General features: G+C 45.2%; 1 protein-coding gene across 1 annotated transcript; it reads left to right on the top strand.

Moving 5' to 3' along the window:
* Window positions 1-1,367: 1,367 nt before the first annotated feature.
* METTL17 (methyltransferase like 17) lies at window positions 1,368-19,221 on the top strand. Its single transcript, XM_081165911.1, has 14 exons — window positions 1,368-1,564; window positions 3,110-3,263; window positions 4,702-4,836; window positions 5,087-5,183; window positions 5,868-5,949; window positions 8,316-8,389; window positions 8,679-8,773; window positions 10,046-10,116; window positions 11,374-11,481; window positions 12,567-12,635; window positions 13,482-13,532; window positions 15,041-15,133; window positions 15,841-16,025; window positions 16,830-19,221. The coding sequence occupies exons 1-14, from the start codon at window positions 1,511-1,513 to the stop codon at window positions 16,945-16,947; spliced, it is 1,386 nt and encodes a 461-aa protein (XP_081022037.1). The 5' UTR covers window positions 1,368-1,510; the 3' UTR covers window positions 16,948-19,221.
* The last annotated feature ends 3,489 nt before the right edge of the window (window positions 19,222-22,710 follow it).

The following is a 22,710-nucleotide window of genomic DNA, read 5'->3' as shown; positions in this document are numbered from 1 at the left end:
TCCATCTTTCCCAACATCAGGGTCTTTTCCAGGGAGTCTTCTCTTCTCATGAGGTGCCCAAAGTATTGGAGCCTCAGCTTCAGGATCTGTCCTTCCAGTGAGCACTCAGGGCTGATTTCGTTAAGAATGGATAGGTTTGATCTTCTTGCAGTCCATGGGACTCTCAAGAGTCTCCTCCAGCACCATAATTCAAAAGCATCAATTCTTCAGCGATCAGCCTTCTTTATGATCCAGCTTTCACTTCCATACATCACATACATCTGAGATGTAAAAAGGTAAAGGTACCCCTGCCCGTACGGGCCAGTCTTGACAGACTCTAGGGTTGTGCGCCCATCTCACTTAAGAGGCCGGGGGCCAGCGCTGTCCGGAGACACTTCCAGGTCACATGGCCAGCGTGATAAAGCTGCATCTGGCGAGCCAGCGCAGCACACGGAAACGCCATTTACCTTCCCGCCAGTAAGTGGTCCCTATTTATCTACTTGCACTTTAGGGGTGCTTTCGAACTGCTAGGTTGGCAGGCGCTGGGACCGAACTATGGGAGCGCACCCCGCCGCGGGGATTCGAACCGCCGACCTTTCGATCGGCAAGCCCTAGGCGCTGAGGCTTTTACCCACAGCGCCACCCACGTCCCTACATCTGAGATGTAGTAGCTAATTAGAAATAATAATGTGGTGAACTGACAGTAAGAGCTGTTCGACAGTGGAATTTGCTGCCAAGGAGTGTGGTGGAGTCTCCTACTTTGGAGGTCTTTAAGCAGAGGCTTGACAACCATATGTCAGGAGTGCTCTGATGGTGTTTCCTGCTTGGCAGGGGGTTGGACTCGATGGCCCTTGTGGTCTCTTCCAACTCTATGATTCTATGATTCTATGATTCTATGATGTGGAACAACTTCACTGAAGAAGATAACAGTGCTTATCCAGAGCGGCTTGCTACTTGCGAATGGGTCTCCATAACAGTTCAAGCTTCAGAGACCCAAAAATGCATTATTATTTTTTACTCTCTTGCGAAACTTGCGAAAAGAAAAAAATAATAATGTGCGCGCTCACGCAGCCAGCTTCACACGAGCAGCCAGGCTCAGAACTCCTCAAAGAGAACAAACGACCGTATTCCTGGAAAGCTAAACGAAGCGGGCGGGCACATCCCTGCCTTGGAACGCCAAACGAGCGAATCAGCGAGCAGTATGCAAATACACCGCTCTTCTTTTTCTTAAAAAAAAAAAAAAGTGACCAAAAATACAATAACTGAAGGGAAGCAGCTGCTAATAATTGGTGACTCTGGGGCCAATCAACAGCTTAGGGGGCGTGGACACGGGCGCCTGCCTCTCTGGCTTGCCTTCGCCTCTGCCTTCCCGCGAGCAGCTTGTAGGAACGGAGTGGAGAGTTACGCGCCTGCGCTTGTACGATGCAGCTTCGGTCAGTGCCCTTCCCAAGATGGCGGCCGCGATGCGACTCGGCCGGGGAGAGGAGCGTTGTGATGCGACGGCGCGACAAGCACCAATTCCCTTCCGAAGATGGCGGCTGCGAGGTGCTTGAGGAAAACGTGGAATTATCCTATGGCATTTAGGGTGAGTCCCCCCCCCCTTCGCCCCCGTTTATCCGCGAGAGGGCTGGGGGCGCTGTAAGCTTTGCATTTCCAGGCTTTCTTTAGGCTTGAGCTTATTAGGCAGCCCGTGCCATTAATTTGCGGGTTTCCTGAACTGTGGCTTATAGGAGAATGTGATGCTCTCAGGTTGTAAACCCGCCTCAGTGTCGACCCAGACAAACCTAAAATGCTGGTGTATTTTTTAGTTTATTTCTGATTTTCGGGAATTTTTTTTTTGGGGGGCGTGCTTTTAATTGGTTCCACTAATAATTTTATTTCTTCATTCTCTTTTTGAAAAGCCGCTTTGAGGGTGATTATTTTGGGGGGGTTTTTAAAGCAACCCAGCAGCATGCAAATGTTATGAAATTGCATGCAGCCTTAATAATTGCAATAATAATAGTGGTGACAATGAAGACCAGCCTTAACTAAAATGTGAATCCATCAATAACTGTGGTTATTTTTATTCTTTTGGGGCACCGCTTGACTTGCTCTGGATTCTGCTTGGTTTGGTTTTGTTCGTTTGTTTCGTGAAATGTATGTAAAAATCATACAATCTCAAAGCGGCTTGCAAATGGATAAGACACAAAAGTTCAACCCCCAATCTTTGACTCTGTGACTTGTTTGTTAGCCCACCACTCTCCCCACACTTGGAAATGATGAAGTTCATACTTCCACCTGGTGGTTATTTATGCCATGCTAGTCTTATTTGTTTACATTTATCTTCTCTTTCTCTCTGTGTATGGGCAGGGTATAGATAAATTATTATTACTATTATTATCAAAGCAGCTCACGACAGCAGCAAAATTGTTTTATGCCAACATAGTTTTGCAACTCTAATTAGACAGACATTCTGATGATTTTTAGTATTTCTGCCCCCCCATAGTGTTTTTTATTGTTGCCCTGATACTTTATGATATGGTGACATAGATACATTTCTATGAATAAAAGAAAACATTGTGAAATGCATAAAAGCAAACAATTAAAAATCGTTTTGAAGACTAGCAAGTTTGTTTCTCTGAGCTTCTTAGGGATGTGGATGGTCACTGTTTGGCAAAGACATGCTGGATTGGGCCTCTCTAGCTTAGCTACTTTCCTTGGCCGCATAAACCTGCATTACTCCCTATAGTTCAGTGTTCAAAACTACCATTGTTCTAGGCACATTTTGCGACAGGGAATTTCATTAGCATGAACCATTTCTGAGTTTAGTACTGAGCCTGAGATTTCAGATTTAAATTGCAGAGTGGAAGGAAAGGAGGACCTTTTTCTGTCTCCCACTTCCAGCTATTCTGGGGAATATTAGTGGGGGTGGGCAGGGTGAGGACTAGACCGTTCATTCATTTTCAGCTTTGTATTCTTGTTTTTAAAAAGTTCCTAGACATTCCGTTGTTGTGCCCATAACCTAGTTTTAAGGTGCCATTTAGCTCCTGGCTTTCATATCTCAGTTTGTAGCACCGCTGTAGTTCTGCCTGGCTGTGAACATGTCTTTGGGTCTCATAACTAGCCCTTTTTCCTGTTTGTCTACCCTCAGGGCCTGGCTACTGTCATACCCAAGGTCTCCCAAGTAGATAATTCTTCTGATTTCTTGGGCAAAATTCCACATCGCCAGCACCCAGGCATCCTCCATCTCAAAAATGTTAGGCTTCCTCCTGAACTGGTAGAAGTAGCTCACTTTCTAGTAACTGGTAAGTAAAACCCATTAACAATGACACTCTGTGATATGTGGGGCGGGATGAAGAGTAGTGGACTCATATGCACTTCATAGATTTGTTGGGTGGGCTGGATTCACTCTTCCCAACTCCAGAGGTGCGGAGTTAAAGAATGATTTTGTAATAAACTATTGTTGTTTTCTTGGTCCCTTGATTTTGTATATCGGGGCTGGAGTATACATGACCCTTCAGGGTGTGTTGGACTACAACTCCCAATCAACACGGACAATAGTAAAAAATGAGAGTTGTAGACCTGTAAACTCTGGAGGACTACAGGTCTCCTAGCTTTGAAGAGGGAATGGTCCTTGGGACTTCGTTTTCTTATTTTGGTGTTAGAGAGAGAGAGAGAGAGAGTATACACATATACACAGATGTGCAGTGATTGCTTTTTATTGTATTGCTCCTCTGAGCAGTGCAAATGTATCGGAAATGCAGGATATAAATCATCTGCATTAATAAACAACAACAATGATAAAGATAATATTTTGTAGCTTATTCCTCAAGGAGGTGTGGGGATTTGGACTTGTATCAATGAGGAGTTAAGCCTTCAAGTGTTGTGGGCCTAACTCTGTGCAACTCCCTCTTGCAAAAAGTTAGACAGGCACCATCCCTACTGAGTTTCAGTTGCTTAGTCAAAACTCTTCTGTTTCAGGAGGCCTTTGCACCATGAATGCTTCTCATATGTTTTCCTTTTCCTTTTAGATTTAAAATTATTGATGTTTTAAAAATTTGAAGCCTTCATTTATGTTTTTAATTTTGTACATAGTATATTTTATAACTGTAAGCTTCCTGGAGACCCACATTGGGAAAAGCAAGGTATACATTCCTTAAATCAATAAATAATTAAGTACTTCCCCGCCCTTGTTGTGCAAGTACAGTTGAACCTCTAGTTACAGACTTAAACTGTTTCGGGGTGCCATTTGCACCCTGAAAAGTCTGCAACTAGAGTGCCACTTCTGCACATGTGTGCAGCGCAATCGAGCACTTCTGCGCACGCGTGAAGCGCACAGATCGCTTTTGCGCTTGCATGGGTGGGAAACCTGGAAGTAAACCCTTTTGGGTTTGCCATGTTCATAAGCTGAAAGTCCGTAACAAGAGCGGAACGCAACACGAGGTATGACTGTACACATCTACATTTTGAGTTGGTGACAGATCAAGGATTCATACAGACTGGATTGGGGAGCAAAAGACTTCTGTTTTGTTTCTGCTTCTATTAAATACTTAGAATTCAAAACCCCTTGTTTATCTGCTGCAGATTTTGGGGGGGATGTACTTAACTACCTGTTGCTCTTCCCCTGATAAGAAAGTTCCCTGCATGTTGATAGCATCATAACAATCTGAGAAAGTGCTTTGGGTCTTCAAGTGAGAGCTGCTGTAGGTGCCCCTTTCCTGACTAGCTTTTCGTTTCCCCCAGAATCCTCCATGCGGAATCTGGAGCAACAAACCAAGGCCCTCACCAACTACCTGTGGAGCCGCAAACGCCCCCTGGAGGCTGCAGATCTGCGCAGGAAGGCTCATGAATTGGAGCAGAAATTTCAGGAGAAGAAAAGTGAGTGCAGATTTGTGGGGTAGTTGTGGAGGAGACAATACCTGTTCCCAGAGAGTGAGGATATGATGCTGTTCCCAACTTAGCCATGTAACCTGCTGGGCAATTTTGAGGTAGTCACACTCTTTTAGCCTAACTTACCTTACATGTTGTTGCATGGGGGTGGGTGGGAGAAAGGGGGTTGAATAATGATTGATACTAGTGTGGGAGAAGAGTGGAGTTAAATAAAATAATTCAACTTCTTCTGTCTCAGATGCCACGCGCCCTCTGGATGAGGAAGCCAAGGCGAAGCTGCAGAAAAAGGTCTTGGATGCACTTCGAAAATCGACTTACCACTGGGAGGAGCTGAAGTGAGTGTCCTGGGGACCTTGCCAGAAACCAAGGACCTGATTCTCTTGGGAAGATTTGGTGTGAACATAGCTTGCTGTCTCATATTACTGAATGCAGACTGGCAGTCCTTTTTTTATTGCAGAGCCTTTTGTTTCCCGTTCTAAATACAGAGAATCAATATGGTGACTTATTCCAAACAGTAATCTACATCAAACCTACGTGGTCCTGGACATGCATTCTTACATGGCTTTAGATAAATTCATGGAGAGTAGCACTGTCTGTTGGTGGCTACTATGCAAATGGATGTTTACTTCTTCTAGTGCCAGAGATAAAGTGGGTCTGAATATCAGCTGCAAGCAGAATAGGGCTATCACCCTCATTTCCTGCTTGTGGGCTTTGCACAATAATCTAGTTAGCCATTATGGGAGCAGAAGGCTGGACCAGATGGGCCATGGTCTATTCTCAGAAGGTTGAATTAAATTTGGCCAGCCTGCAGAAGACACCCAGCTCTTTATTGTAACAGGGATAAGTCGATAGCAACAACCGGTAGTAGAGCAGATACGACCCATTACACAATTTAGACCAGCAGGGAGCTCTCGCTCAGCCCTTTTTTGTGGTGCGGTGCTTTCCCTTTTCTCTCAGTGGCACAGGCTGTGAGAATTGTGCGCCTTGCTGACTTGGTTATGTGGTTTGTCTTTTCCTAGGTACACTGAAGAGCTCAGCTTTATATACATGGCAGCCCGGATGGACGGGGTTTTTGCAGCTGTGACCCGAGCTTTCCATGAAGTGAGTTGACGTTTCAAGTTTTTAGTGGGTGGAGCAAGGTGAGAAGATGGCTGTGTACTACATGTTCAAAATAACTTGGTGGCTATTAATTTACTAGTAGTTAAAACATCACCAAACATTCATTTGGTAAAACTCTGGATTATTCAGGCTTCTGACTAAAAAAGGTAAAGGGACCCCTGACCATTAGGTCCAGTCGTGACTGACTCTGGGGTTGCAGCGCTCATCTCGCTCTATGGGCCGAGGGAGCCGGCGTTTGTCCGCAGACAGCTTCCGGGTCATGTGGCCAGCATGACTAAGCCGCTTCTGGCGAACCAGAGCAACACACGGAAACGCCATTTACCTTCCCGCCGGAGCGGTTCCTATTTATCTACTTGCACTTTGACGTGCTTTTGAACTGCTAGGTTGGCAGGAGCTGGGACAGAGCAACGGGAGCTCACCCCGTCACAGGGATTCGAACTGCTGATCTTCTGATCGGCAAGTCCTAGGCTCTGTGGTTTAACCCACAGCGCCACCTGCGTCCCAGGCTTCTGACTAGTGCAACATTATTTAGATATGAGAGCCCCAGGTTCTCATCCCCTTTGAGCAAAGGATTTGCTTTGTTGGGGTCTTCTGGCAAGCCCTACCTTTATGTAAGCAAAACAAAAAAACCCCAGAGGGATTCTGTCTCCATCCATTGGCTGAAAGGAACAGGAACCGTGAATAGTTTCAAGAGAAGATCAGCCTGACCTGAGCTGCATATAAGTGCCTTGCTATGGGTCACCACTTTGTCCTGGCCTTGAATAACAGATCGTCCCTCTCTACATTTTCCCTCAGCACCTCTTCCTCATACGTCTTGCCTTTTTATTTTTGGGTTTGTAAGGCTGTTTGCAAACGCTCCACCCCACCAATTGGTATGAGCGAATTTGGCAAACAGTAATTTGCCATGGCAAACAGGATTAAAAATACAGGAAATAAATAAAATAGACATGGCTTGGGTTCCCTTCCCCTCGTATAAATGCTTTCTGAGCCTGTGGTCAGTATTTCATTCTTGGTGACCTTCTGGGGGCCAAATAAAAGTGGATAGGGTGAGAGGCAAAAGTATGCGGATCAGGAAACAAAAAGTATCCACATGCACACACCTCTGTCCTCCACCCTGGTGAGCAGGAGCCATTATTGGAGTTCAAGGGCACATTCCAGCCAGGTTAAGAATAATCAAGGAGGGTTTTATTTGTGATGTGGTGTGAGAGTCCTGGGGAGCAAATGGAGAGAGGCCCCAGGATTGACATTCCCCATCCTTGATTTATACACCGCCCATTAAATGACCAAGCTGCTTCACCTGCATTGTTTCTGTAATGGTTAACAACAGACTATAAGGTAAGGTCAGCATTACTTAATATGATTCATAATCTGAGACTCTCATACCTGGCTGGCTTTTGCCTGCTCTATTAGCCCATGCACAAGCTGCAGTTAGGTGAGCAAAGTTGCTTTGTACACTCTCCCTGCTGTGGCAGTGCAAAGCAGGTGTTTCCTGTAAGGTTTGAATTTCTAGCGGGTATTTGAAAGCTTTCTGGGCTGCATCTGTGGTATTCCGCTAAGCTTTCCTCAGAGTAGACCCCTAGAAATTGATATACATTAGGTCCATTAATTTTAGTAGGCCTACTCTTGAGTAAAACTTGGTTGAATGCCATCCTGTTTTGTTTTTGTATAGTTAATTACTTTGGTGTTGCTTTTAAAGTCATTGTTACCGCACTGCAGGGTTCATTTGTAAATACCGTACCCTACTTTCAAATGGAGAACGGGGTTATATGTTTTTTATTTTTTTGTATATAATTTTTATTACATTTTCTAAATTGCATTTCAAAATACTCATTTAAACAACCTTAAATCAATGGCTTCCCTTCTTCCCTTTCCGTGGTTCATTTTGCATACCATATATCCCTGCATATTTTACATGAACTAAACCATTCAGTAATCCATTGTTACATTCATCAAAACTTACTTACACTGTTGAATTTATCTTAATGCTACCAGTGTTTGTAAATGAACACAATTTTCACCCATATATTCAGTAAACGTTTTCCAGTCTTCTTTAAACATGCATTCCTCTTATTCTCTTATTCTATAAATTAAATCCACAAGCTGTGCGTATTCCATCTGTTTTAAGTTGCCATTCTTCTTTAGTTGGGACCACTCTCATTTTCCATTTTTGGACTAACATGGGCCGCAGTAGTAGCATACATAAATAGTCTTCTTTAACACTTGGGAATTTTCCTCTGAATTATCCCCAACAAAAAGGACCCTGGTTTTTTGGGGAAAGGTTTGTATGTATGCTCAATTGACAGCAGTCCTTGGTTTATGAAGCAATTTCTCTTTTTTGCCTCCTTCAGATCCAGAAGAGAGTCTCGGACTTCGAGCCGCGCACCCTGTTGGATTTCGGCTCAGGAACGGGCGCAGTCACCTGGTGAGAAACCATGTCAATTCCTGAGCAGCATTGAGGGAGGGAGGGAAATATTGATGTAAATAGGGGTGGGGAACCTTTGGCCCTTCTGCTGCTGGACTCTTAACTCCCATCAGCCAGCAGGTTTGTGGTCAAGAATAATAGTAACTGTATTCCAGTATCTGGAGGGCCACGGGTTCTTTATCCCTGGTCCAGGAGTCTTCCCATCCCAGCAGCTCGGATTTTTTAGAAGAGACCATTCATAGACGTGCCACCCTGCTCCTTTCTTTCCTCTCCTTCCCCTTCACTTTAGGGCAGCACACGGCATCTGGGGCAAGAGTATCAACGAGTACATGAACATCGACAGTTCGGCTTCAATGTTAGCCTTAGCTGAGAGGCTGATGAAAGGTGAGAGTTGTGAGTGGTGCTATGTGGAGAACTTCATGTGGGCTGGAGTGGGGTTCTCTTTTGCCTGACATCTATCCAGGAGCCCTATCATGCCAGTGAAATACACCCCCCCGCCCCGTCCTGGATTAATAGGTAGGACACCGGATGCCCAATGAATGGGGAAATTATATGCAGGGACCATTGAAATGAAGGGAAGCTCTACCCCTTTGCCCTTCTGTTGTGATTTGCACAGGGCAGTTCAATGTAACCCTACTCTTTAAGCATAAAACCTGCGCCTCGGCCGTGTGGCTTCAGACCCTTTCTGTACTGCAGTTTCCACCCATTGCCACTAGAATCATGGGAGCATAGGAAACTGCTCCATCTGGTACACAGACTGAGACCCTACCTAGCCGCAGGCTGTCTCACCAGAGTGGTGCATGCTCTGGTTATCTCCCGCTTGGACTATTGCAATGTGCTCTACGTGGGGCTACCTTTGAAAGTGACCCAGAAACTACAACTAATCCAGAATGCGGCAGCTAGACTGGTGACTGGGAGCGGCTGCTGAGACCACATAACACCGGTCCTGAAAGACCTACATTGGCTCCCAGTATGTATCCGAGCATAATTCAAGGTGTTGGTGCTGACCTTTAAAACCCTAAACGGCCTCAGCCCCTTATACCTGAAGGAGCGTCTCCACCCCCATCGTTCAGCCCGGACACTGAGGTCCAGCTCCAAGGGCTTTCTGGCAGGTCCCTCACTGCGAGAAGTGAGGTTATAGGGAACAATCAGAGGGCCTTTTTGGTAGTGGAACGTCCTCCCACCAGATGTCAAGGAAATAAACAACTATCTGACTTTTAGAAGACATCTGAAGGCAGCCCTGTTTAGGGAAGTTTTTCATGTTTGATCTTCTTACTGTGTTTTTAATATCCTGTTGGAAGACACTCAGAGTGGCTGGGGAGGCCCAGCCAGATGGGTGGGGTATAAGTAATAGATTATTATTATTATTATTATTATTATTATTATTATTATTATTATTATTATTATTCAGGGTCAGGCCATTGGACCAGCTTTCTCAGTACTGTAGACACTGGCTGGCAGTCACTCTCCAGGGTTTCAGCAGGAGTCTCTCCCAGCCCTACCTGGGAATATCAGGGATTGAGCTTAGTACCTTTTGCATGCAAAACGTACATTCTACTCACTGAGTTATAGCACTTAACCTGTTGTATTTGAGCTCCCACAAACCTCTCCATGTTTCTACCTTTGTTTTGGGGTTTTTTAAAAATAACTACCCAGGCATTTCTGAGGAGAAGAATCTCTGCATCCCAGGAGTCTACTTTCGGCAGTTCCTCCCAGTCTCACCAAAGGTAATAATAACTCATCATCTTATTTTCCTCCCAATGGGAGCTGCACTCAGAGCAGGATGAGTCCCAGGGGGTCTCGTTAAATCTGCATTCAGGTGCCTACAGTCCCCTGTTGTTCTGTTGACTGGGTACCATTGTGTGTTTTCCAGAATCCCACAAGGATTTCCCACTTGAACTGGTTAACTGCCACATCTAAGCAGGTTCCCCCTCCCATTCCCCAGGCTTAATGATTTAACTGGTCTTCACCGGAGTTGTTTTTAAATACTTCTTATGCTGTGTAAATTTTCCAGTTAAAAAACCCTGCAAGTGGCCAACTTTTGCCACACTTAAGAATAATCAGAGATTTTCTCGAATAATACCAATGGCTTGAGCCATAAGGAAGTCCATGGGAGGAATTTTTCACGTCTTCTGCTACTTCCACCAAATACACAACGTATCTGTTACAGAGGGCCCTTAAAAATATCCATTATACAGAGGCCTCTTCTGCCCTCCCCAACTGCTGTCAGCCACCACCTGTTGGATCATTGCCCTGTGAAGTAGGTTAAGCTGAGAGTGTACCTTTGTCACAGTCACCCAGGAAACTTCATGGCAGAGCAGAGAATGGACTGATCTTCCCGGTCTGAAGTCCAAGAGCATGACTGTTACACTGCAGAAGTTGTCCACACCGGCTCTAAATTAAACTTTCTACTAGGGACAACCAGAAGGGAAATTAAAAGGAAGGATTTCAAACTTTTCCAATATGCAACAACTGCCGCAAGGACGCTGATAGCTCAAAGGTGGAAACAAGAACAAGTACCGACTCTGGACGAATGGAGAAACAAATTAATTGATTATGCGGAATCGGACAAACTAACCGGGAAAATTAGACTTCAAAGAGACCATAAGTTTTTGGAGGATTGGGGAAAATTTAGAGAGTATTTGAAAACTATATGTGAGGAGAATACAACGCTAGTGTGTTTTAAAGAGGCTTTGTGAAAAGTGAGGAATATCGCAAAAATGTAAATAAGGATATAAAGAAATCTACTTAAAGGTGATATTATATATTAAGAAATGTGTAAATAGGAGAACTATTATGGATGACTGTCAGAGGAGTGGAGGGAGGTTCAACAAACTAAAATACGTGATGTGGAAAATGGAAAGATGGAAGCTTTTATAGAAAATGCAATAAAAAATATTTGAAAAAAAAAAGATTTGTAATTGAATACACTGTTCCTACATATTCCAGCCCCATCTTCTTCTCTCCCATTGCTCCACATGCAGGTGAAATTTGACCTTGTGGTTTCTGCTTTCTCACTCAACGAACTCCAAAGTTATGCTCAGAGAGTGGAGACCGTGCAGACACTCTGGAGAAAGACAGGTGGCTTTTTGGTAAGTGGACAAACAGGCTTACCCATCTGGTACTGTGTTTCTCCCCATAAGTATGTGCAACTGAAGCAACCACATATACCTTCCCTGTTAACCTTTCCTTCCATTCTTCTGTTCCAGGGATGGGGAATAACTGGGTGTGGCCCATGCAGCCTCCCTACCCATCCTGCAGCATATCCTTGCCTCCTCTTCCCTCACTCCCTGTATTGTAGTAAGGCTTGGAGAAAGCTACATCTTTGGACCCTGCACACATATTTCACGCTCACCATAATTAGAGGTGAGGGTGTGTGGAGCTCCTATTGGCTCCAGTAAATGGAGGGGGATATGCAGTTTCTATGGGACACAGGTGGCGCTGTGAGTTAAACCACAGAGCCTAGGGCTTGCCGATCAGAAGGTCGGCAGTTCAAATCCCCGCGACGGGGTGAGCGCCCGTTGCTCAGTCCCTGCTCCTGCCAACCTAGCAGTTCGAAAGCACGTCAAAGTGCAAGTAGATAAATAGGTACCGCTCCGGCAGGAAGGTACACGGCGTTTCCATGTGCTGCTCTGGTTTGCCAGAAGCGGCTTAGTCATGCTGGCCACATGACCCGGAAGCTGTACAGTGGCTCCCTCGGCCAATAAAGCGAGATAAGTGCCACAACCCCAGAGTCGGCCACGACTGGACCTAATGGTCAGGGGTCCCTTTACCTTTACTTATGCAATTTCTATTGTATCTGCAGTTCTCTTTATTTCTCTAACTGTGACCTGGATTCCTCTGTACGTTGAATGAAAAAGGGTCTCTTGATTCTTAGGGCAACTCAGAGGAAACTCTGTGTACTGCTGTTCCTGGATAACCAAGTCAAGGCACTGAGAGAGCAGCAGAAAGTGGAGGCACATGCTTCCCCTATATAAAATCTTAATATTGTAAGCTCCCCAGGACAGGGATTTCTTCTCATGTACTTGGCAAAGTGCCTTGCCCACTGGTGGTGCTAACTTTCCCTTGCATTCCATGCACTGCAGAAGCCTGCTCTTGTTTGGGGAATGGGGGGGGGGGGGGGCTGTTGCTCAGCACCACCCAGTGTATAGCCTCTCCCTTGCCTTCATTTTTCCAGGTTCTGGTAGAGAACGGGACCAAAGAAGGTCATCAGATGCTCATGGAAGCCCGGGATCTTATATTAAAGGTGAGGCACTTCTCTGTGTTTGTGGCCTTTAAAGAAATGCATGCAGGCTATAAAATAGGAGTTGAAGGCCTTTTTAGACCTGTGAGCAAATGCTGGGGGTACAACCCCTGACTTCTTCCTGCTCCCCAGAAATAGAAAATGTGTGTGCGCGCATACACACAGCCTTTAAAAATGCTGAGTGAGCAAGTGGGAATGAGAGTCATTCTTCCATCTTCCTCTTCCAGTTCTGCATACTCTCCATGGGACAAAAGGTGATGGCCTCATAACCAAGGGGGGCTGTGAGTGTGGGAACCAGAAGAAGACATCAGGGGTGCCGTTACACCCATGGGTGTTGTGTTGGTGACCCCTGAAATAAAACGATTGTTTAAAAAAGGATATCGTGCCAGGAAGCATGTCAGCCTCTTTCTCTTAGACTGATGATTGCTTTATGTCTTCCCCAAAGTTTTTCTCTGTAGCGTGGACTGTAGTGAATGAGTTTAAGATTCATAATTTCCCTCTTGAAGACCTTTAACCCCAAACTCTGCTAATTAACAAAACTGCTCCAGATTGCCACTCTTATTTGCAGATACTTAAACATCCCATTTTAATTAAAGAAGGAAAGTTCATTCCCACCCACCCCATAATTGTAGCAGGCATTTAGGCTTGTCTCCATTTCAAATGGGCCTGAACTTCTAAACAAGTTGATGGGCCTGTTCCTGTGGTGGCTGCACCTGCTCGACCTCTGGCCCCTGTATTTTCCTCAATATTTAGCTTCCTTGCCCACGATCGAGGAAGGACTGTGAGAATGACATGTGTGACTGTTTAAATGAATTATGTTTATCTACACCCATCCATCTTCTTCTGTAGGGCACAGATGAAGTGGTTCGTGATCCCACAGAGCCTTCCGTTTTTGCCCCGGTGAGTTTTGAAATCTTCCTGAAGCTAGTTGAGTGAAAAGGAGCTGCTGCTGAATCCTGAGAAGAAGGAGGTCTTGTAGATGGTTCCTAGGGCCAGGAGTTAGGTGATTTACATGTTCTGGACAGAATTGTATTCCCCTCCCCCAAAAGGAACAGGTGCCTCATTTGGGAGTGATCCACAATCAGTCTTCATTGCTGAAGTGCTTAGGAGCACCTTTTGCCATCTTCATCTGATTTGCCACATACAGTCGTTCCTGTTGTTAACCTCAAGTCTGGACTACTGTAATGAACTGTATGTGGGCCTGCCCTTGAGGCTGGTCTGCAAGCTGCAGCTAGGTTGCTGAATGTGGTGCAGCATAGCTAATGCTCCTCTTGAGAATTGCACTGGCTGCCAGTATACAACAGAGCCAGGTGTAAGCTTCTTGTATTGACATAGAGGGCCCTGAGCGACTTTAGACCGGACCACTTGAGGAACCGTTTTCTCCCACATCGAGCTGCTCTGTCACAGAGATCAGATAGTGACGTACTGTTGATCAAGTTTTGCATTGCAGTAATTGGGATAGGGCATTTTCTGTTGTGACACCACCTCCAAGGAGGGAGCTGGTTAATGTCCCTATGGCACATTCTGAAAACCTTCTACCCCATCTTCTGGCAACTGGAACCTATCTGTTTTGGTTTGAATATATTATTGTTCCTTGTTTTATATTGTATGTTTTTTATTGCTGTGATTTTTAACGGTGTTGCTGTACACCTGCCCTGTGATTTTGAATGAAAGCCAGTCTAGAAATGTTTTAAATGTGCAATATAAATAACAGTACCAAAACTGTCAAACAGATACGTGCGAGTAGTGGGAAGCTAATATGTAGTTCAGATATAACCATCTCAGTATGATAAACCAAGAATGAACAACTTGATGCCCCCCAGATGTTGCTGAACTACAGCTCCCATCATCCTAGCCCATTTGCTATGTTGGCTGGGCTGATGTGTTTTGGGAGTCCCAACAATATCTGGAGTGCACCAACCCCAAGGTCTCTTAGACTGAGAATGAGTGCTGTTTCTGCAAGTTCCCTCTACCCATCTCTTGTGTGTTTGAATTCAGTATTTGGGGGGCTTGTTAAACCACAATTTCCTGTTTCATCCTAACTGAAGCCTCGCTTGCAACCTTGGAAAAAATACTGTAGTTTGAAGTCTGTTTTAGTGGGTGGAACATAAACCACAGCTTCTAAATTGTACCAAGTGTGTAAGAAACGTGAGAGGTTTTGAAATGAGATGCAGGAAACAGGCTGTGCATTTCGCTTATTGGACTGAGATTGTTTCATCTGGACCATGTCTAATAAATTCTTCCACTTAGAGCAATGTGGAGTAGATAGGATGCGAAGGCTTGTTAATTTGGGGGGGGGGGCTGTGGGCAAATTAGACTTTGGTTGTCTTCTATTCCCAGAGAGATAAATAACCCTACCATAACCTGAGACTAACAGATACTTTCTACCCTTTCTCTCTTATGCTCAGTGTCCGCACCATTTGCCATGCCCTCGTTTGTCGCCTGACCGTATCCTGCCATGTAACTTCACCCAGACTTATTTCCCGCTGCCTTTCAGTTGGGTGAGTTTCTGCTTATTCCACGTGCAATGCTTTTCCACGTTGTATGTTGATCAACCTCCTGTTGTGTTCAATTAGCTTGGGTTGCTTGTGTAGTTACAAGCAATAGGCTGGTTGGCTCAGCTTCCCTCATTTCCAATATAATTTAACTACGTTTTCCTACCCTATAGACTGCAGAAAAGCATACTGAGCCCTTTTATTAGTTGTCACCATTCATGCAGGCAGTTCCCCTGCACAGCGGGGGCACAAAACTATGACGTAGCACACTTGAGAGCATGCACAGAGCAGAAAGCAAGAGGGGGAGGGAGCCAAATTGTGTCCTCACTCAGGGTGCCAATAAAAACCTGCTCACTTGTCCATGGTGATGTGTTTCATATTGTTTTTGTTACATAGAAGCTTTTCCCGTGAATGAATGATATGGGGCAAAGAGGCATGTTATTAGGCTCCATTAACAGCATCTGTCAAATACCCTGTCCTTCTCCCTTCACCTCTCACATCCTGGAGGATCAGGGCTGGGAAATGCTGGCACGCTGAACCGGATAGGGAGTTGGGCAGCTCAGTTAATCCACACCTGATTAAATACGAAGCCAACTTCAAGAGTTGGATTGCCCTTTAGCAAAGGCTGGGAAGCAAATTAGTTAGTGAGGGCGGGAAGCTGTATTCTTCAGAGATCCATTTTCCCCTTCCCAACCTTCTGTGTCTTCCTCCAGAACCCACCAAAGAAGGAGGAGAAATTCTCATACCTGATCCTACGCAGAGGATCGGGGGAACTGGAGCAGCCCTGGCCTCGGATCACAAAGCCTGTCCTTTGTCGTACCCGCCATGTCCACGTCCACCTGTGCTGTCCCGATGGCAGCCTTCAGCATGCAGTGATTACTTCAAAGAAACACAGCAGGTACAGCATCTCTTCTCCCGAAGGTGGGAGGAGCCTTGGTTCTCGACTCTCATTCATTCTCTGGTGGCGCATTGGGTGTAGACTTTCCCCCTACTTCTAATATTTTTATTTTATTTCAAGATTCAAAGTTATACTTTGTCACTCAGAAGTTATAATCCTATTCCACTTTGATTCTCTGGACAAAGTAACTGCAAGAATGATCAAGGCACCGGAGTAGCATATGCCTCTATTACTTTTGCTGCCATGAAGATTAAAGCATTCAGGGAGGGGAGAGAGAGTGAGCCTTGCTGCCACAAGGAAGGATGTAGCCTGCCTTTTTCCACAATGGACATGTCTACCCGCAGGCAAGCAAAGACCAGCAGCAATGCACTGTCTACAGCCCCACTCAACCACTACATACACATTTTACGCCCAACACTTTTCCCACAAACCCCTCTCTGTAACTGTGCAAGACTCAAGAAGTTTAAGGCAAGTTCATATTATTCAGCCCCCACCCCGCAACCCTTCATCTCTGCGAGGCACTTAAAATACCTGGAGTTTGGTCCAGAAAGGCCACTGGGTCCACTTGAGAGTTAAGACACTGCTGAGGGAAAGAACAAGCAGAAGAAAAAGTACCATTGTTGTTTAAGGCTTTATATCATTTGAGGCTTTTAGCTTAGAAAAATAGCCGGTAAAGTGTCTGTTTGTGTGTAACACAATAGAGGTTTGTAATATTGTGTGTGGTGTGGAGTTATGTAAACAGGGAAAGGTTTTTACACCCTCTCTCGTGTAGGGATCATCTTCACCCATCATTCTCTCCTACAGGGATATTTACAGATGTGCCTGGAACTGTGAATGTGGCGACCGCCTCCCTGTTTTGAACCTGGATAGCGAGCCAGACTCGGGAGAAGAGAGAGGCGACACGAATGAAGATCACAGTTGATGGGAGCTCTGTACAGCCACCCTCCTCATCCCAGCATATACCACATCCTCTAAGAGACATCTTGCATCAGATTGGCTTGCAAATGCTATAGATGGCTTTCCAGAATCCATGAGCTGGTTGGATAAACTGGTGCCACAAGTCACATTTCCAGGCCTTCCTGGCCTGGTGGGGGAACTGTGGGATCTTAGAGAGCAGAAGGTTTCAGTAAGCATCAGGCAGTTTTATATCAGTGTTAAACATACGGAAGTTGTTCCTGCTCCTTGGAGACACACTGCGCATGTATTTAATGTAGATCTGTTTTTGCTGTGGTCTTACCTGGCTGCATATTTATTCATAAACTCCAAAGAGTCATTTTCTACTTAACCAGGGGTGCTTGGCTAGTCTATAGTCTCTGTCCGAGATGTGCAGATTGCAGGCTGCAAACAAAACATCAAGCTCTCTGGTGTGTCTGTTTCTGCTGCTACCCCTTTTCAGGTGGTAGGGTGTACAGGGTTGAACCTTTAAATCCCTCCCCTCTTCCCACTCCTCTAAAATCTATCTGTTCAAGACCCCTTTATTGTGGGACAGGATAGCTCCAAACCTTCTCCCTGGTATTGTATTCGAAGGAGGAATGTTACGGGAGAAAACTTCCAGAAAAGTATTGCAAAGTGCTTCTGCTTGTTTGTCCTAGTTCTTAGGTAAAGTCCCTGTTTGAAGGGACTGAGTAAACCTGTTGGTGCAGTTACTCTCATAGGAACCTAGTAGGAGGCTTAATGCAGCTGGACTGCATGGGAAGCCTTGCCTATGCATGGGGAACCTGTGAGTCTCTGGAGATTAGACTTCCATCGGCCTCCCATGGTCAGGGATGATGGGGGTGGTTGTCCAGCACTATCTGGACCACCCTAGACAAGCCACCTTTAGGCTGGGAGGAGCTGCCTCTGGGGTTTAGTGCAGATGAATTTCTCCTTTAGAACGTGGACAGTCAGGTTGGATAAAGATTGTCAAAGCAGCAGAGATCCTTTCCCTTTCTTTCAAGGCAGGCTCATGGGCGGAAGAATGTGGTTCTAAATGGAATTCGTGGGGGTGAGCCTAAAACGAGGAGCTGGTAGATCTCTAGTTTTGGTCCAGGGCTGAAGGGTGTGATCTTGACTCTTGGTTTCATTCTCAGCTCTGGAATTAGAGGTTTAAAATAGGGCTAGGAGGGATCCTGGATTCAGTTCCTTGTTTTGGAATTGGGGCAGAGAGTGGAGAAGAGCCAAGTGTGTGGGAGGTGGGATTCCTGAGGTGTGCAAACAACTCTAGGATGAGTGCTGGAATTAATGTATTATTAGGTGATTTAATAAATAAATAAATCCTGTCTGCTATGGTGTTCACGCTCCCAAAGTGGCTTAGCAACAGATAATAAAATATAACAAAGTTTACATAGAGCAAGAACATTGAAGTAAGAGCAGCAGGCTGCACAGATGTTACTGGCCCAGATATGGAAAGAAGACAAAGTTCCCACCAGAGTGGCAGATGAAGTTAATGGACTATGCTGAAATGGCTAAAATGACTGGAAGTGTCAGAAATCAGGAAGACCAAAACTTTAACAAGGAATGGGGGAAATTTATAACTTAGCTTAAGGACCATTGTAAACAGTTAAACTTGTTAGTAGGATTGAAATTATCACTTGCAGTTTAAGGTTGAATTCTGGACATAACGGAAGAGGTTTTTGGATTATCATAAAAGAAGGGGGAGGAAAGGATTAATAACAAGGCCCATAAAGAGGAGGATGGAAGTCCTTGGAATCTTGTTTTTATGATACATTTCTGTAAGATTTTAATTTGAAAAACCAAATAAATTTTATTAAAAAAATAAAGTAAGAGCAGCAGATGTAGTGTGATAAAATTAAAAGGATACAGGCACAGTATCGTAAAATTATTACAAACCAAACTGGAACTGAACTCAGTTTTTAAGGCTCTTGTAAACATCAAGGTTTCATGCTTAGCTCCCACAGCTGGAGGGTGTGTGTGTATGAGTGAATACAATGAAGTCCCTGTCCATGGTACTTACTGTCATTAAAGGTCTCAGCAGTAGACCAGAGAAGAGCACCAGGGTTAAGGTTCAGGCAGGTACAGATGAATGTGGATGGTCCTTCAGGTAGCTGGTTCCAAACCATGCAGGGCTTCTTAGATTACTACTGCCCTGCTGAAGCTAAGGAGGTCTGGTCAGTGCCTGGGTGGCTGACGACTGCTTTGGGTTTCATGATGGGGGAAATGAGCTATAACAGAGTATTAAAGTAACATTTCACTCCTGCTTGCCAAGTTCAGCACTTCCTGCCTTGGGTGAAGCAGATGATCTTGGTTCTTTGCTCGAGATTCACAGCCCGTGTGCCGGAGTTTCTTTAGGAAGGATCCCAAGACTCTGGAATGTGCAAGTGCCCCACTGACTCAGGTTGCATTCCTGGGCATCCTTTATAAAACCCGCTAACTCTCATCACTAGGGCATACTGCAGAGTTCCAATCTTCTGAGCCAAGCAGATGGAAGAGGCAGCTATGCTTTAATGTGCCACCAGGGGGAAGTCTATGATCCTGCTTCTGAATTCTATCAGAAGAGCTTGGCTACAAGGCCAGGCTCATATTTTAAGGCCCATTAAAATAAGGGCAGGCTTCATTCTCATTGCGGAGTGAGTGATCTGAGAAAAAGGTGCATGGACCAGAGAGCTTCATTCAGCTGGTCGTTGGGAAGAGGGCAGAACAGTTTGTAATACCTGTACAGGGCCTTGCCAGGTGTTAGGACCCCAGCTGCTAAGGCAGCCTGGAATTGCATTGTGGGAAAATGACACCCTCCCAGTATCACTGGTCCCTGGTGTGTCAGGATGAAGGGAGGCCTCTGGATCTTGTGACTGGCTCTAGGTCAGAGTGAGCGAATGTAGCTCTAGCAGTCTGCACCTGCATTTAGAGCTGGGAACGCACCATTTCAAAAACCCTGCAGAGCCCATGCCAACCACTGAAGTCAACCCAAAATCATTACATTTTATATCCCATCTTTCTTATATGGAGTTGCCACACAAAGGATTTCTTGCTGGTCTGTTCTCTGGGCACCAACTAGTCTCAAACCTACTCGCATCACTGAGACGTTTGCATCCTGTATTCTGCATCATGTAGACCACAGATGTGTTACAAAAGGAGGGACAACTCAGAATACCTCTGCTTGCAAATTCTAAAATGTGAACAGAGTTCCCATCCAGACTTCCCTGGTTCAGCTCATGATTTGAGCATGGGGAAAATTCCACCACCCACTGCCATTTCCCACTCTGGAACACAGGTAGATTCCTCATACTAAGCCAAGGGGAGGGGAAAAAATCAATCTAGCTCAGTATTTGACTATAGTTATTTCCTGCTTGGACTACTGCAGGGGTCAGCAAACTTTTTCATCAGGGGGCCGGTCCACTGTCCCTCAGACCTTTTGGGGGGGGCAGACTATATTTTGAAAAAAAAAATATATGAACGAATTTCTGTGCCCCACAAATAACCCAGAGATGCATTTTAAATAAAAGGACACATTCTACTCATGTAAAAACACACTGATTCCCGGACCGCCCATGGGCCAGATTTAGAAGGGGATTGGGCCGGATCCGGCCCCCAGGCCTTAGTTTGCCTACCCATGGACTACTGCAATGCACTCTACGTGGAGCTACCTTTGAAGGTGGCCCAGAAACTACAAGCAATCCAGAATGTGGCAGCTAGACTGGTGACTGGGAGCAGCTGTCAAGACCATATTACACCTGTCCTGAAAGACCTGCATTGGCTCCCAGTACATCTCTGAGCACAATTCAAAGTGCTGTGGTAGTGATGACCTTTAAAGCCCTAAACAGCCTTGGCCCAGTATACCTGAATAAGCATCTCCACCTCCATCATTCAGCCCAGACACTGAGGTTCAGCTCTGAGGTTCCCTCCCTGCAAGAAGTGAGGTTGCAGGGAACTAGGCAGAGGGCCTTCTCGGTAATGGCACCCGCCCTGTGGAACGCCCTCCCATCAGATGTCAAGGAAATAAACAACTATCTAACTTTTAGAAGACATCTGAAGGCAGCCCTGTTTAGGGAAGTTTTAATGTTATATCGCTTTATTATTAATAATATTATTAATATTATTATTAGTAGTAGTAATAATACTCCGTTGGGAGCCGCCCAGAGTAGTTGGGGAAAGGAGAGGCCTCCCTCCATCCTAGCATACCAGGGGCCAGTGATGCTAGGAGGGTGTAATTTCTTCCCTGGATGTTGACCTTCCAACTTTACCAAACAGGTTTACTGAGTCTATATATTCGAAATGTGGTTTTGTGGAATTTAGAATGACGCCCAGAAGTAGCAATTTCCGTCACAAAGAAACCCTTACATGTTTTTTCTTTCATTACCACTTCAGTTCACTTCCTTGTTTTTAGAATGTCTTTTCCATCTATTGCAAAGTTGTGCAATAGCAGGGAAAATCGTTTCCAAAAAACCCCATGCATTGTTATGCTACTCCTTGTTGTTGTGCAGTTTGCGGAATAGGAAGAACTTTTGAAAAACTGAAAATCCCGGGGGCAGGGAGGACAGAATGGTGACTTAATACAAGGGGGGAGGAAACCTCCAGTCCTCCAGATGTTGCACAACAACTCCCATCATCCCTGACCTTTTGCTGTGGTGGCTGGAACTGATGGGAGTTGGTAGCCCAATAACATCAAGAAGCCCAGTCTCTCTCTCTCTCTCTCTCTCTCTCTCTCTCTCTCTCTCTCTCACACACACACACACACACACACACACACACACACACCAAATGTCAAAGGAAATCACTACTTTTCATGTGCAATGTTAAAATCGGCAAAAGGTGCCCCCCTATTTCATGTCCTGAAACCGATGATTGTGTATTTCAAAAAACAATAATATAAATAAATCTTCATTCCAGATACAATTGCTTTTCTGCTATAAGGCTTTTGGAGGGGCAATATTTGCTTCAAGCAAATGGATCGTGGCTATGTTTTCTTTAGAGCTAGGTCAGTGCGCATGCCTGCAGTCCGTTCTGACATTCACAGTTCCTGCCCGTAGAAAAATAGAGCAGTGCTGGGAGAACCCCATTTTTCTCTCCTACTCTCAAGCATGTCTCATTCCAGCCTTAATCTCACCTGCTGGTGCTCTTGTGAGCCAAAGGACTTGGGTGCAAAAACGTGAGCCTCTGGTCTCCACTTGAGAGTCCTTTTGTAGATTTGTTTCCTTGGCTTCAGACAGTGGAGGAAAAGTCCTGTGTTTTTCTTAGCTGTGGTGGAGTAATGAGGTAGCTAATGTAGCAATCCAAACTTGTTGGTTTGCTCTCAATGAAACCAAGTTTGAAAAGCGAAGGCTCTTGGGTGCGGCTCCAGCCAGCCTGCCAAACCAGTCTTGGAGCTGGCAGGCAAAATAAAGGCAGGTGGGATAGCCTAGTTAGCTCCAGTCAAAATCAGCATGAAGGGTCTTTATCTTGAACTGTGTCAGTATCTTGAATAGCTCAGGCTCCTTGACTAAAGTTGCCTCATTTGGTTAATTATTGCATAACCTCGACAGAATAGATCTTACTGATTTAGTACAAGGGTGGGGGTTCTGTAGCCCAACTATTGCTTGACTCCCAGCTCCCAGCAGCCTCAGCCTGCATGAAATCTTGCTGCTCCAAATTTACAGAGCCACCAAAAGGCAGAGTAGAAGGGGGGGGGGGAATCCAAGATGGGCCAGATACCAAATTCACAGCCCTGCCAGTCTTAACACCATTCTTGCAGAAGAGGGATACACTGTCCATT

The sequence above is a fragment of the Podarcis bocagei genome (genome assembly GCF_964188305.1).
Source record: "Podarcis bocagei genome assembly, chromosome: 13".
In the NCBI taxonomy this organism is placed as follows: Eukaryota; Metazoa; Chordata; class Lepidosauria; order Squamata; family Lacertidae; genus Podarcis; species Podarcis bocagei.
The sequence above is the reverse complement of the archived record's forward strand: the minus strand, read 5'-3'. Positions and strand labels throughout refer to the sequence as shown.